The following is a 13,667-nucleotide window of genomic DNA, read 5'->3' as shown; positions in this document are numbered from 1 at the left end:
TATTCCTGGCACTGAGATGGATCAACTGCACAACAATTATGTAAAGTCACGCCTGCAGCTCTTTTTACAACGTTCGGCATATACATACACACAGATAGCTACATTTGCCTGACGGAGGGGAAAGCTGTGTGTACAAATAAATATTTGTACAGAAATTCATCATCCTTTCTGCTTCTGCAGAAAGGGGGGTGAATTTATTACATATCGGGCAATCCTAACGTCAAGGTTGGCGAGGTTGGCTGGTAGTTATTGATTAAAAGTGTTATCGCAATCCCAGTTTGATATTTGAAGTGAGACATCATCACCGCCGCATGTTTGCTCGTTAATTAAGGTTTCTAACTACCAGATTGCTCAGGACGAAACACCACGCTCTGGGGACTCCTGCTGTCACCACGGGCAGCAATCACCCACGGCGAGGCCTTTCCAGCGTGGAAGAGCGAAGGTGAGCTGAACGCTGCGCCCGGCACACAGCTGGGGGGAAGGCTGATTTCACTCTTGTCCCAACGAGGCTGCGCCAAAATTGCTGTTTCTACACAAACCCCCAGTGATTGCCACGCTCGGAAAGGCAATTGCAGAAGAACTGTGAAGTCAGTCTAAATTTTTCACGGTGTTTAATTAAATTCGGAGGGAGCAGATTAACCGAGTCATCACGCCATCATGGGACTGGGTCTGTAGCGAATACCCTTTTCGTTTTGGTTGTAATGATTTAGGCAAATAAATCAGTAAAAACATTGCAGTTTCATGCTTGTTGCAGCTACCGGATTGCCTGGGGTTTGCTCCTGCTGGTGATTTTTCCCTGTTGGTTTAGAAGCGACCCAATAATGACCTTGAAAAATGTAAATAGATGCCCGCTTGCAAGGGGAAGGGCACCGGCGCATGGGATACAACTGTTGGCATGTGCTTGGCATCGCCTGCGCCCGCGTTTCTGCTGAGTTTAACGGAATTATCTGTGATTGCAGACGCTTGCAGGATTAGTGTCATAGCTCAGAGGGGCAGGGCAGGAAAACGATGCTATATATTTAGTCCTCCTTACCACGAGGGTATGGGGGTACGCAGGGAGAGGTCTTTACGTTTTTATCAGGAAACATGCCAAGTTCTCAGGTGCGCCGCCCATCCTTCGGGGCCGAAATGTGAAAATGGGATGTTTTTAAGGACAGTTCGGTGGAGTTTTGTGCTAGCTGAGGGGGAACCCGCCAGCCGAGACGGCGAAGGGCTGCAGATCCCGCCGCTGAAAAACACCCGGTGGTGGGCGGTGGGCGGAAGGGTGCTGCGCAGTCCTGCAGCGCCGGGGCTGGGGATCCCCCTCCCGTTCCCCCGCGGATCCCCCGCGGATCCCCCGCGGATCCCCCTCCCGTTCCGCCGTGGCCGGGGGGGGGGGGCGGTGCGGATCGCCTCAGCCTGCGCGCGGCAGGCTGGGGAGTGGCGGGAAGGCGCCACGTGACCGCGAGGCCGCGCGGGGCTGTTGGGGAGGGGGCGCTGTCACGTGGTCCCGAGGGGGGTGTGTGGGGTGGGGTGGGGTGTGGGCGGAGTCAAGCCCGTGACCTTCCGGTGGGCGTGGTCGGTGTGACGTCAGTTCCGCTTCCGCCTGGGCGTCGGGGTGGCGGTGGTGCTGCGGGCCGCCGCCTGCTGCCTCGCTCCGGGCCTGCGCCGCGCTCCGCTCCGCGCCTCCCGCCCGCCCAGGTACCCGCCGCCGGGCCCAGCGGCGGCCCTGCCGCCCGTTAGCCAGCGGGAGGGAGCGCCTGCCGTGCCCTGCCCGGGCCGGGGGAAGGGGAGGGGGTGCCATCCCACACCGCCCCCGGGGGCCGCCGGGCCGCAGCTGGCTCTTCCCCTCTTCCCCCCCGCCCCCCGTCGCGGCTCAGTCCCACACACCGGGCGAGGCGCCGCCGCCTCTCGCAGCCCCGGCGAGCTGCGGAGGGGTGGTACCGGGGGTGCTGGCCGTGAGGGAGTGGCAGGAGGCAGCCTCCCCCGCCCGGAGACCCGCCGCTTGGGGAGGGCGGACCGCGTCGAGGTGCCGGTGGCGGCCTAATGGCTGCTGCCGCTTTCGGTTAGGTGGGGCTGGCTTTGCTGATGTCTGCACGGCAGAGGAGGCTCCTTTGTAGCGGATCCTGGTTTGCTCTGTGTAACGGTGGTGGCTGCTGGGTAAAATATATTGTCGGCTTGTATTTATGCTTTGTGGTTGTAATCTATAGATGACTATGTAAATGAATGTGGATCGCATATAAGTGGCTGTTCAACTCACAGGTTCTTCGCTAGAGAAGGCCTCAGGCAATTTCTCACGGTTTGTGAGAAGTTGATTCATTTTATCAAATGTTAATATACTTAAGGTACCTGACTTGCTGGGAAAGCGAGCCCTGTGTGGTATGAAAGGGCACATTGCCTGGAGAGAGAACTACTGATCTGACAGGTTTCATCTCTGAGAGACAACTTGTTCCTAGGTGAATTCTGTGGAAAACAGCGTTGATTTGATGCCATTCAACTTTATTGTCAGTGGATGTAAGAACAAAGGTAGATATTTTTTTTAAACAAAACTGACACACCCTGAAACTACCCTTCCCAGGACCTGTGGAGGCCAGTGAGTGATGCAGAAATTTGTGGTAAATATCGAGTCAGTCCTAGAAAGCACTCTTGATATTCTTGAAGCTTGAGTTCATGTAAGTACGTTTTAACAGTGCCAGATCAAGATGTGAAAGATGCCAGCTGTATCCATGCAGTGAGATTGTATCCTGAGAAGCAGTTATCCTGGAAAAGAGCCTCTGTTAAGGAGCAGAAAGGTACATGGTTTTGTTTGCAACTGTTGAGGCTAGAACAGGAATACAGTGCAGAGTTTTGATATTTTACTGGGGGGAGAGGGGGCATGACATACCAAAAACCCTGCGGTGAAGATATCTAATAATCACTTACACTCAGGGTCAGTATTGTTTATTTCATCCAAAACAAATAAAAATAACTAAACTGATAATTCCAGAGTATACAGCTTCAGTAAGAGGAGAACATAAGTATTTTTTAAATGGCTTTTACAGCAGTTCAGGAAGACTTCTGAGGAATTGATAATCAGAAGCTAAAGCTATGAATAAGAAATAACGCACTCTTTTAGAACTGAGTATAACAGGATGAGAGTGGGCTCCATAGTTCTCAAAGTTTAGAGGCAGCTGTGGAAGATTTGTTTTAATTATTCTGAGCTGCTGCACTAACGTATCTTTTGCAAGAGTCACAGGATGGGATGGTGTGGACAGGAGTAATCTTTGGCAGTGGAGACCTGCTGTTCTCCACCGGTTTTGTAGCGCAGCTGGCACACAAACAAGTCACCTCAGAAGTGATACACGTCTGCTGGGTTTGGAGCCATCTGCTTGTGATGTGGTGACCATCTGAAGTGATTAGATCTGGTCTTAGTGGGGAATCAGCTGTGAAACTCAGTGGCCTGCCATGGGTGGAAAACTGGAACAGATTACAATTCCTTATGGCTTTATATAAGAGGTCTTAGAAACTGGTAAGACCTCTGTTTTGAAGAATTATGTTTTCTGGTAGTTGATAATTTGTAGCAAATGCAAGGTTTTGGTTGTCGATCTTAATTAGATCTGTCCTGAAAAGCTGAAAACTAAAAATCCAACTTCAGTCCTCTTCGTCAGTTAAAACAGACATGGGATGGGGCAGTAAGATCACCAAATCTTATGTAGCTACTTCTGATGCAACTGTTGGGTTTTTTTTTTCTGTCTGTTTACCAACTGTCTTTATTCTTCCAAGGAATAAACACGCAGGTCAGACTAAGCGATTGCACAGTATGTCAGCGCATCAGTGCAGCTGCCGAGAGGGCATTAAAGATAGGGAAAGGCCAGCTGTAAAATGTTGATGCTTAATGCCTGAAGGTAGAAGCTGCAGAAATTTGCATATTTTCGAAAACATTTAGAAGCTGTCAAAGATTTGGTCTCTCTTCCATTTTATCTGTATAGCTATGTTGGGTAGTTTTACTTATGTGGGCAGAAATCTTGTTGTAGATGAGGTTATGCTGGTAGGTATTAGTCATGTTACAGTGACAAAAGAACCTCTTTGCTGATCGAGCCATGCCACCCAGTGGAAATGCAGCAGAGCCTGTTGCATCTAGAAAGCATTTTTCTGTGTTTGAGAGATGATCTTGGAGACAGGAACTAAATCTGGCACATCAAGTGTTCGAAAAATGTCATGCAACTCAAAAAAAAATTTTAAAAATGAAGGCAGTTGATGCTTAGTTTTGGATAGCTTTAGTAAAAGAAAGATAAAGTGTTTTGGACAGCTCTTTCTAATGAGGGTCCCTAAGGGCTGATGATGGAGAGAGAAAAGCCAGGAATGGCAAGAGGATGGGGAAAAAATGCTACTACATCCATCAGTTTCAGTTGGGCTGGATGTAACCAGAGAGGGTTTAGAGCTTAAAAAACGCTGGGGAGCTGTTTTATTGTGGAAGCTATTTAGTAGGATGGATTTAGTATGCCACATGTAGCACTACGCTTCCAGAAACAGGGGGGTTTTCACAGACCTCTCTGAAAATCACCAGTTGGGCTTGAGCGCTGTTGGTAGAGCTGGCCTGCCAATGCCGTATCGGAGTGGGGCTTCCCAACATTTCTGCAGCATGGAGCCCGGGAGGTTCGCTTGTCTCTCTTACCTGCTGTTAATTTTCACCTCGTGGGTATCCAGGAGGGCTTGGATTGCATTCCAAGATTTTGGGGTGCATGGTTTCTGGGTAGGTGCAGTGACAATCTTTCATGAGCCTTCTCTTCAGCATAAAAGATGAGAGAGATTCTGCTCCTAGATGCATTTTTTTGCAGACACCAGTCACCTCTCGCTTTCCTTCACTTTAGTTTGGCCCTTCTGGCCATGTGTGTTCTCAGAGGTGGCTGAGAAGTGGTGCCCTGACCAGCCGATCAGGAGCTGGCAGGCTCAGTGCTTCTGGAAAGCAGGGGATGTGTCCAGGGGCGGTGGCCTTCAGAAAACAAAGGAAATCTTATCTTGCAGCACAGTGGATGCAAGCAAGACTTCAGTTTGAATGCTGCCAGTTCTTGTAGTCTTTCTACTCCCTGCCAAATTACTTAAACTCTCAAAACTCTCAAATCCTCCTTCTTCCACTCACTATTTCTCTTTTCCCCCCCCCTCTCCCCCGGAAAGAATAATTTGAAGTAGAGTTTAAATGTGGCAGAACGGACGTCTATGACATGAATCAGCTTTTCTCTGCTCATATCAGTGCTTGTGCAGTGCTCTTCTAGAAAATCTTCAAGACAAAATGAGAGTCCATTTGTTAACTCTACTGACTAAAAATCTAGTTGAAGACACCATTCAGTACATTTTTCTAAAACCTTGAGCCCACGTGTGACCAGTGGGGACTTGAAAGTGGAGCTACTCAGAGGTCTTCTGTCTGACAGTGTCGCTGAGGTCAATTTGTGAGTGTGTGAATGCCTTGGGCAATACTCTTACAAATGTAATTGGCATTTCTGTAAGGTTTTGATTGAAATTCTTTGTGCTAGTGTCAAACGACTTGAATGGAATATAGATTCTAGGTTTAAGTATAGATTAGTTCATATGTTGTCTGAACGTGTCTAACGGTAATTTTGGTTTCTTTTTCATTAAATGAAGGTGGCAGTACCCAGATTAAATGTATGTTTAAAAAACGTCCCTGAAGTAGGCCATCCTGTCTGCAAGAGGATCCTTGACATGCTTGGCATTGACTCAGTTATGCTAAATGTTGCCAACAAATGTTGCTCTTGTCTGCTTGCCAAAGTAAAAAAGCCACTAACTCTCATTATAAGCTGTGCTTAACAACACTTTTTTTTTTTCATAAGTCATGCAGCAGAATTGTTTCCTTAATTTTCATGGCACAGAAATACTTGGAAATTACCTGCTGACCAATATTGGAGATATTTGTTGATATTTTGTAAGCAGGCCTGTTTCAACTCTACTCATCCAATGCTTTGACTTGAATTTACTACTCTCTGTCACTTTAGTGACAAATCATGGGATTTTCTTCTGAGTTCTCCTTTAGGTCTGTTTCCTCTCTTCCTCCTTTCCCCTGCAGCATATGTTCTGACATCTTCTGTGAGCTTTTTTTCAATCACTTGTAGTTCTGTTTTTCAATTAATCTTATTCCATCTCTCCATCTGCCTAAAGAAAGGATGATTCTCTTGGCCTGTTTTGGTGTGGCTTTTTGTTAACCTGTTGTTTTGGTGGGGTGGGGGGAGGTGCTTATGTGAAAAGTTATTTTTGTACTTGTCTCTATATTAAGGATTGATCTCTTATGTTTTGTGGGTTATATTAAATAGCTTCTCTGTACTGGTAAATTGAACTCAGTGCCACTAAAAAGCACATATCAACTTCTAATTATTATTGAGCACGGTTCACTGTAAAAACTAACGAACTCTTTTAACATAAGAGGTATATGCTGAAGAGAAATGGAGCTTTTTCTGATAGATGTCTCTCGAATAGCTGAGCTGTTAACAGGAGCAGAAACCAAACCATTTTCCTGATGTAGTTCAGTTGGTTTCTCATCTTTAAACAAGTAGTCATTGATCTGAACACAGTGTACCTCATCGATACAAAGATTCAGATATTCATACTTACCTGAAGAACTACTGCTGTTACAAGCTAATGTTGGAGCTTTAACAAACCTTTAGATTCATGCAATTAGGCACTGATTTCCACCAGGGTACTAACTTTGTAGATACATATTTCTTAAAAGGTTTGTTTAAATTGTTAGGTATTTCTTAAAGGGTTTCTTTAAATTATTAGGTGTAACTTGAGAAGTTCACTGTGTTTCCACAGGGGTCTGGGTTGCTTGGTGTGGTCATAAATAACTTGGGAAATGAGATGAGCAGTGTCTTGTTGATATGAAGCCATTCAGGAAAGTAAGGATTAGGTAATAAAATGGCAGATATAATTCAATGTCAATAAATCTCATGTAATTCAGAGTAGATAAATGTAGAGTGGTGCATATAATTTCATATATAAAATGATGGGCTGACCCTTAACACTGAGGAATGGAATATTGCCACAGAAGTGTCAGTTCCATAGTGATCAAAAAGCAGATGAAACATTAAGAAGTATTAGGAAGGAAATAGAAGACAAACCAGAACATAATTATGAAACTGTATAAATCAATGGTTATCCCACATCTTGAATTCTGTGTGGTTTGCTCTTGTCATTCATCTCAAAAGATACAAAAAAAAATTGGAAAAGCCTCAAAGAGAGGCAGTGAGAACAATCACAGGTATGGAATAACTGCTGCACAAGGGTCAATGGAATAAGCTCGAGCTCAGCCTGGAGAGAGAACAATTTAAACAAAATGATAAAAATCTGTAGAATAATGATCAGCATGGGCAGGGTGGGTAAGAATAGACTTACCGATTTCCTTGGCTGCAAGAATGAAGGAGCAGCAATTGAAATTAGTAAAATCCAGGTTTAGAACAAAAAAGAAGGTACCTTTTTTGTGTAACAAATAGCAGTGCTGTGGAGTTCCTTGCCAGTGGATGTTTTAGGTACAAGTGGGGAGAGTAGATGTGGAAAAGAAATTACTCGAGGGTTGTTATTTCTTTGAAAATTGCCTTCAACTTAGGAATTCTCTGAGCTTGAAATCCTTGAAGTATTGGGGTGGGCATTGTCTCTGTTCTTGTTCTTCCTTACTGGCCATTGAAGATAAAACAGGATGCAGAGTTAATTGGTCCCTTGTTCTGATCCAGCACTGTCCTAAGGTTAGGAAATTGTGTAGATAGTCATAAACTTATGATACACTTTCTGAGAAGACTCTAGTTTATATGCTCATTATTTGTGTTATGTAATTTGTAATCTAAAGGAGTTTATAAACCTGTTTGTCATAGGCTGCCTGTACAAACCTCTGTCGCTGAGACCAGTCTCTGTGTTAAAAGTCAGGTCTTCACCATCAACAAGGAAAACCAAGGATTGGTTGTTTTGTGGGGGGTCAGGCTGGCAGTTGTATTTATACTCTGGACTTAATACTTTGCATTTTTCCTCCTCCTATGTTTCTCTTGATCTCCTGCACTCTGCCCTAAAACCTTCTGGCTGCACTGGGGTGTGTCCAGCTATTTCACCTGCTCTTGGTCATGTTTTTAACAGTTCTTCACTGCTAGTCAGTATTTGTTGTCAGTTAGTCAAACTGAATGTGCCTTCCACTGCCTTTTTGTATGGCTAATAAAGATTGACAAAGCCAGTCAGCGTGCATTGTGCTGAAGCTCTGGAAAGCTCTTAAGTGCAGTAGTTGCCTTCATGAAAAGCACGTCACTCGTTGGTCCCCATTTTCAATGGAAACATTGAGGGGTCAGAAGCTAGGTAATGCATTAATGCCACCTTTGCCATGCCCACATTGGAAGGTAAAGCATCAACAAACTATAGTTCTTTTATTTCTGACAGTAAGATCTGTGTGGGGATTTAATCATAATTTGGTTTAGATGCATTAACTCCACTTGCAAGCAGCCTGCCATACCTTTTCTGAGTCCCAGTTTAGAAAAGACCCTGAATACTTTACAGGCATCACTGTCTGGGTAGGTTGCCTGCTCGGTATGAATACTTGGAATATTTTTTTAGTGTAATGTGACCCATTTACATTATGCGTTGGTCCTCTCTGAGGTAAGACAGGTAGAAGCTGAAGACTTTCATTTTAATGAGAACTTTATCAAGAGGAAAGTATTTGGGTAGCAGATACCTGTATGGGCTAGAGTCATTAAAGCCATTGCTAAGAGGCGCTGCCAGTTCAACACTGTGGTTTGAATGAGACAAAGGTAGAGTTTGTCTCATGAACTCTTGCTTGAAATACTTTTATTTTCAACAAATTTCACTTTATCTTACCTTACTTTTCAGCAAAATGTCTGGAACTGATGATTTTTCGGTAAGTAACAGTTTTTCTTTCCTGAAGATCAGCCAGTTGTGTTACTTCATTCTAAAAGTTGACATACTTTCCTGAGAAGAAGGGGAGCTGACAGCAGAGAGGCGATTTCCTCTGTGTTGCAGTTGTGTTGTTTTCCTTCTGGGCAGATGTAGCAGCCTGTGGACTAAACATGAAGCTGCGAGGTGCCTTGTGGGTTCTCTTCCGCTGTGACATTAACAAAGGAGTTGTGCTTTAATAGTGTCAGAATAGCCATAATGGAAATCAATGAAAAAATCTTTTCTTTTCAGATTTGCGCTGAAATTGCTTATTGCTATGTGTGGTAGGTCGCCTTTTATCTCGGGTTTTCTAACCGCAGCATGTCAGAATGCCTCTTCTACCTTAATGATAGAAGCTGCACAAAAATGAACGTAATCACCTCTGTGCAGCAACAAAGAGCTCTTCTCCTCCCATTTTGGCAACTGAAACGTATACACGTAGTGGGTGAATGTCTGCAACTCGTGAGTCCAGTAGGCATTTTACATTCTCACTGCTGCTTTATCTTTTAGTTGGCAGATGCTTTACCAGATCAGTCGCCTGCTAAAACCTCCAAAGTGAGCAGCACAAAACCTGGTCAACAGCCTGGCCAGCCACCGCAGGGTTGGCCAGCAGCTTCGAACCCGTGGAACAACCCAAGCGCTCCCCCCGCGGCGCCAGCCGGACTGCCACCCAATACGTCCGCTTCCAGCGTGCCATTCGGACCTCCGCCAACGGGAATGTATCCTTCAATGCCCCCGGGACCGCCTGCTCCATTTCCTCCTCCTCCTACTGGACCCTCTTGCCCTCCTCCTGGTGGTCCATATCCACCCCCAACTGTGCCAGGTCCTGTCCCACCAGGGCAATATCCTCCACCAAATATGCCCTTTCCAGAGCTTCCAAGACCTTATGGTGGTCCAACAGAGCCAGCTGCACCTCCTGCTCCCGTTGGGCCATGGGGATCCATGCCCTCTGGAGCATGGGGACCAACAATGGGAGGGCAGTATCCTGCACCTAGCATGCCATATCCACCCCCAGGGCCATATTCCGCTCCTACCCAGACTCCAGGGGCTGCGCCAACAGTACCATGGGGTACGGTCCCACCTGGAACGTGGGGACCTTCACCGCCAGGTCCATTTCCTCCACCCGCAGGATCATATCCAGCTCCAGGACTCTATCCTACGCCCCCTAATCCTTTTCAAGTGCCATCTGGTCCTGCTGGTGCTCCGTCAATGCCTGGTGGTCCCCATGTGAGTATTCGATTTTGGTCCTGAATTACTCTAAAATGTTAACATTTTTAAGTGTGGAAATTGAGTAGTGTAAGACCTGTTAGTGCAGGTAAGGAATTTCATGACATCTGTCTCATTTCTGTAGTCAGTGGAACAACACCCAACTTCTTAAAAGCTAAACTAAATCTACTAGGGTGGTAAAATGATATTGAGTCAGAGTGTGTCTAAGCATCACATGGCGGAGGTCTTCTGCGACTTGGAAAGCCTCCTCTAAAAGGCCAAAAAGGGGGGAAAGCCTTGTAATAATTTCTGAGAGAGAAGATAACTTTAATTCTCTCTAATCCAGAGCGACTGCTTCTAGGGCACAGAGGGAGGGAATAACAACTTATAAGGATGAATTTGTTTTAATTAAGAACTTTTGTAACTGTGAATGACCTGCTTTGTGAAAAGCCTGTATTGACTATGAATTATTGTCTCTTGCAGCCTTACCGTTGAATACATTCTGGGCAACAAAATACTGTAGCTTTCCACCTTCATCCACTACTTAGAGATTTTTACAGTTTTTGTTTCAGTAATGTGTGGGGCTATGAAGAATACTTGCCTCTTGTATACGCATTTGAGGTATGAAGGAGCAGTTTGCAAAAATTTACCTTGCTCATATGCTGGCCTAATTGTTTGGTTTAATAAAATGAATTACAAAGAGCGGAAATAAAACTAACATCTGTGGTTCTTATGTTGGCAAATATTCCTTGGAAAAAATGGGAGTTGCCAAGAAAGGATTATAAAGAATCAGGCCCAAGGACTTAAAAAAAGTTAATTCTTAAATTTCCATGAATGCTTTAAGTCTTGTTGCCAGCCTTGTGCTGGTCACTGAATGGATGGATAGTCATATTTTGTCTATTTTCAGGTTGTTCTAAAATGTCAATAAAAGGTGTTTCAAGATTTTTGTCAAGAAATCTAATTTTTGAACATGCTACAGTAATTCAAACTAAAGAGACAGAGCATGTGAACTTGAAGGTTTTCTCAGCATTTTGTATATACTCAAAACAATTGCTCAGTCTGGGACTACGGAAGAGAAGACACGCATTTGAAATGCTTGGTCTGACTTGTCAGCACACTGTTCGTGTTCACAAACAGGCATTTATGTGCAAATTAAATAACCTGGATGTGCAGTTAACTTTGAATCAACAAATGTGAGTTTTATGCATGCAAATGAGGACATCATTTTGCCAGTTCTCATTCTGTGGTGGTTCGAAGTTTGGCTTGGTCTATGTAAAGAGAAACTGATTCCCACTTAGGTAAGGTACTTCCCTATTTCTAACCTGGGTTCTAGTCATTTAAAATTTGGCTTTGCTGCTGGGTTGTGTAAACTTGGCAGGCTGTTTCAGAGTCCCTGGAAATTGAACTTGAGCTTAAAAGATAAAAAAAAACAAAAACAAAAAACAACTGGACAATTCCCTTCCCGGCAGTTTTTGGCATGGCGTTTAGTTCTATCGGCCACAGAGATCCTTATTGCCACAGTTGAGAATGAGGAGGTCTCGTTGAGGCTCTGCTGAATGTTGTGACGGAGAGTAGTCCTCTGTTCTCAGCTGGGTGTCTGCATACCTCACTGAGTAAGTGTAATTTGGAAGTAATTGAATGTTTGGAAGCCTGTGCACTGCTGTGTAGCTGTCCCCACGCCCCCTCTGAAGGGACGCTGCAGTCAGTTTTCATATTCTTGCCATATCTGTGCAAAGAGCATGCAAGGGGTTTGCTGCAATGCTAGTTCAGCGTTACCAAGACACACAGCCACGTGTCAGTGAGGAGTTCTGGCACTCTTCATGGTACTTCATAGCCTAAACTTTGACCATGGACTGTTTGTTTCATCCCCTGCTGGGGATATCCTAACTTAGCCTCTGTAGGTAGAACTAGGAACAAATTTTGCTTAACATGGTAGCTCATTAGGGAGTCTTTGTGTCATGGAACTGTGAAAACGAGTTCATTCTCTTCCAGTACCTTATCGTGGCTTCCTGCATGCATGTGATGGACTTCTTAAGAACAAATGGGGTGACCTGGTGGTGATGCTTGTTAGTAGTCTTAGTCTTTACGGCAAAACCCTGCAATGTTTTTGCAGAAGACGGCGGTCAGCTTAGCTGTGACTGTTTTAAAACAATCTAATGTCATGAGAACTAATAGCAAAGGTATGTGTATTTTTTGTTTTAGGAAGACAATACTGGAGCTGAACATAAATACTTGACATTTCAGCTTAAAACCTAGCATCTGTAATTCTAGGAATAGGAACCAGAAGTGCAAGCCTTTGCTAACCTTAAGCCCCAGCTGCCCCCCCCCCCCCCCCAACAGGCTTGGCTTAGATCTTGGCAAGACTAACTAAAAATTAACGTAGAAGAACACTGACTACATTTGCTCAAGTGCTTTTTTGATACCTGCAGCCTTAGATTACAAATCGATGTAACGAAAAAACATTTATTCCAAATGAGTGGATCATACGGTAGCAGCACTCCAGTTTGAAATTGCACTGGCCGGGTGACTTTGCAGGGAATGGAAAGAGGTAGGAAAGGATAAAGCAAGCGTAGCAAGTAATGATTTTTGGAAAGGGGATTTGTAAAAGTAACTAGACTTCTAGGTTCTTCCTGAAATAGGCAGGATTTATTACTGGAACACTTAGGCTAATATTCAGTATATATGGGATGTTTTTCAATGTATATTCGTATTTCTTGAGGTCATGAAAACTGTTTCATAACCCCTTTGTTTTTGTGAGCAAAGTTCTTTGCATAGCAGTGAAAAGGGTATACCTGTTAATCTATTGTGTAAAAAAAAAAAAAAAAGCAAAAACAAACAAAAAAATCAACTCAAGTTGTCACTATATACCGTGTAGTAACTTTATCACATGTTATGTCAAGTGTGAGCAACTTCTGGCCTGAAGCTTTTGCAATGGAATTTGTACATTTCTATGCATCATTTGAGTTAAATTGCTGAGAAGTTCGTTTTGACTTGTGCTTTGAGATTGACATACTGCATTTGTTTACAATATGAAATATAAGCAATCACATCTTTAAAGTATAGATTATCACCTGCTGCTGTATTTTCTTTAGATGAAACAAATATTGCTGTATGATAGTGAGAAGCTATAAATACAGGATTTGATATTTTTTTGAAAATGCTGTCACTTTTGTATAAGATTAGACATTAAACGTATTTTCAAGACTGTTGTGTTTACTGTTTTTCAATTACTGCTTTTGACATGCTTGTGTAGACTTTTGCCTTGAATAGTAAAAATAGGACATCTTTGATTTGCAAAGACTGAATATAAAATCAGAATTACTTGACTTCTGTGTTTTTCCTCTTCCTTTTGTGATTTTTTTTTTTTTTTCAGCTTGTGCGTAAGGCGTATTAAGTGTGGATGTGGCCATTACTGTATTGTAGCCTGTCAGCCTCGGGTATCACCATAAATTGCCTTGTTAATTAAGAGAAAAAAATATCTGATCTTGCTTGTTCTAGAGGAGGCATGGGAGGAATATTTTTACCTGTGAAGAATATGGTGTGAGTTTTTCCTGGCTCTGAACAATTCC

General features: G+C 43.9%; 1 protein-coding gene across 1 annotated transcript; it reads left to right on the top strand.

The window, feature by feature from the left end:
* Window positions 1-1,581: 1,581 nt before the first annotated feature.
* On the top strand, window positions 1,582-13,303 carry MAPK1IP1L (mitogen-activated protein kinase 1 interacting protein 1 like). The gene is made up of 4 exons (XM_074908918.1): window positions 1,582-1,680; window positions 8,830-8,857; window positions 9,403-10,119; window positions 10,582-13,303. The coding sequence occupies exons 2-4, from the start codon at window positions 8,834-8,836 to the stop codon at window positions 10,591-10,593; spliced, it is 753 nt and encodes a 250-aa protein (XP_074765019.1). The 5' UTR covers window positions 1,582-1,680; window positions 8,830-8,833; the 3' UTR covers window positions 10,594-13,303.
* The last annotated feature ends 364 nt before the right edge of the window (window positions 13,304-13,667 follow it).

This window comes from Athene noctua, chromosome 6 (assembly GCF_965140245.1).
Source record: "Athene noctua chromosome 6, bAthNoc1.hap1.1, whole genome shotgun sequence".
Taxonomy (NCBI): domain Eukaryota; kingdom Metazoa; phylum Chordata; class Aves; order Strigiformes; family Strigidae; genus Athene; species Athene noctua.
Note: the sequence above shows the minus strand (reverse complement) of the source record. Positions and strands in the feature narration are given on the sequence as shown.

Coding starts and splice junctions, on each gene's coding strand:
- MAPK1IP1L (XM_074908918.1), top strand. CDS start 8,834: ATGTCTGGAACTGATGATTTTTCG. Junction 8,858..9,402: donor CTGGAACTGATGATTTTTCG/GTAAGTAACAGT, acceptor TTTATCTTTTAG/TTGGCAGATGCTTTACCAGA.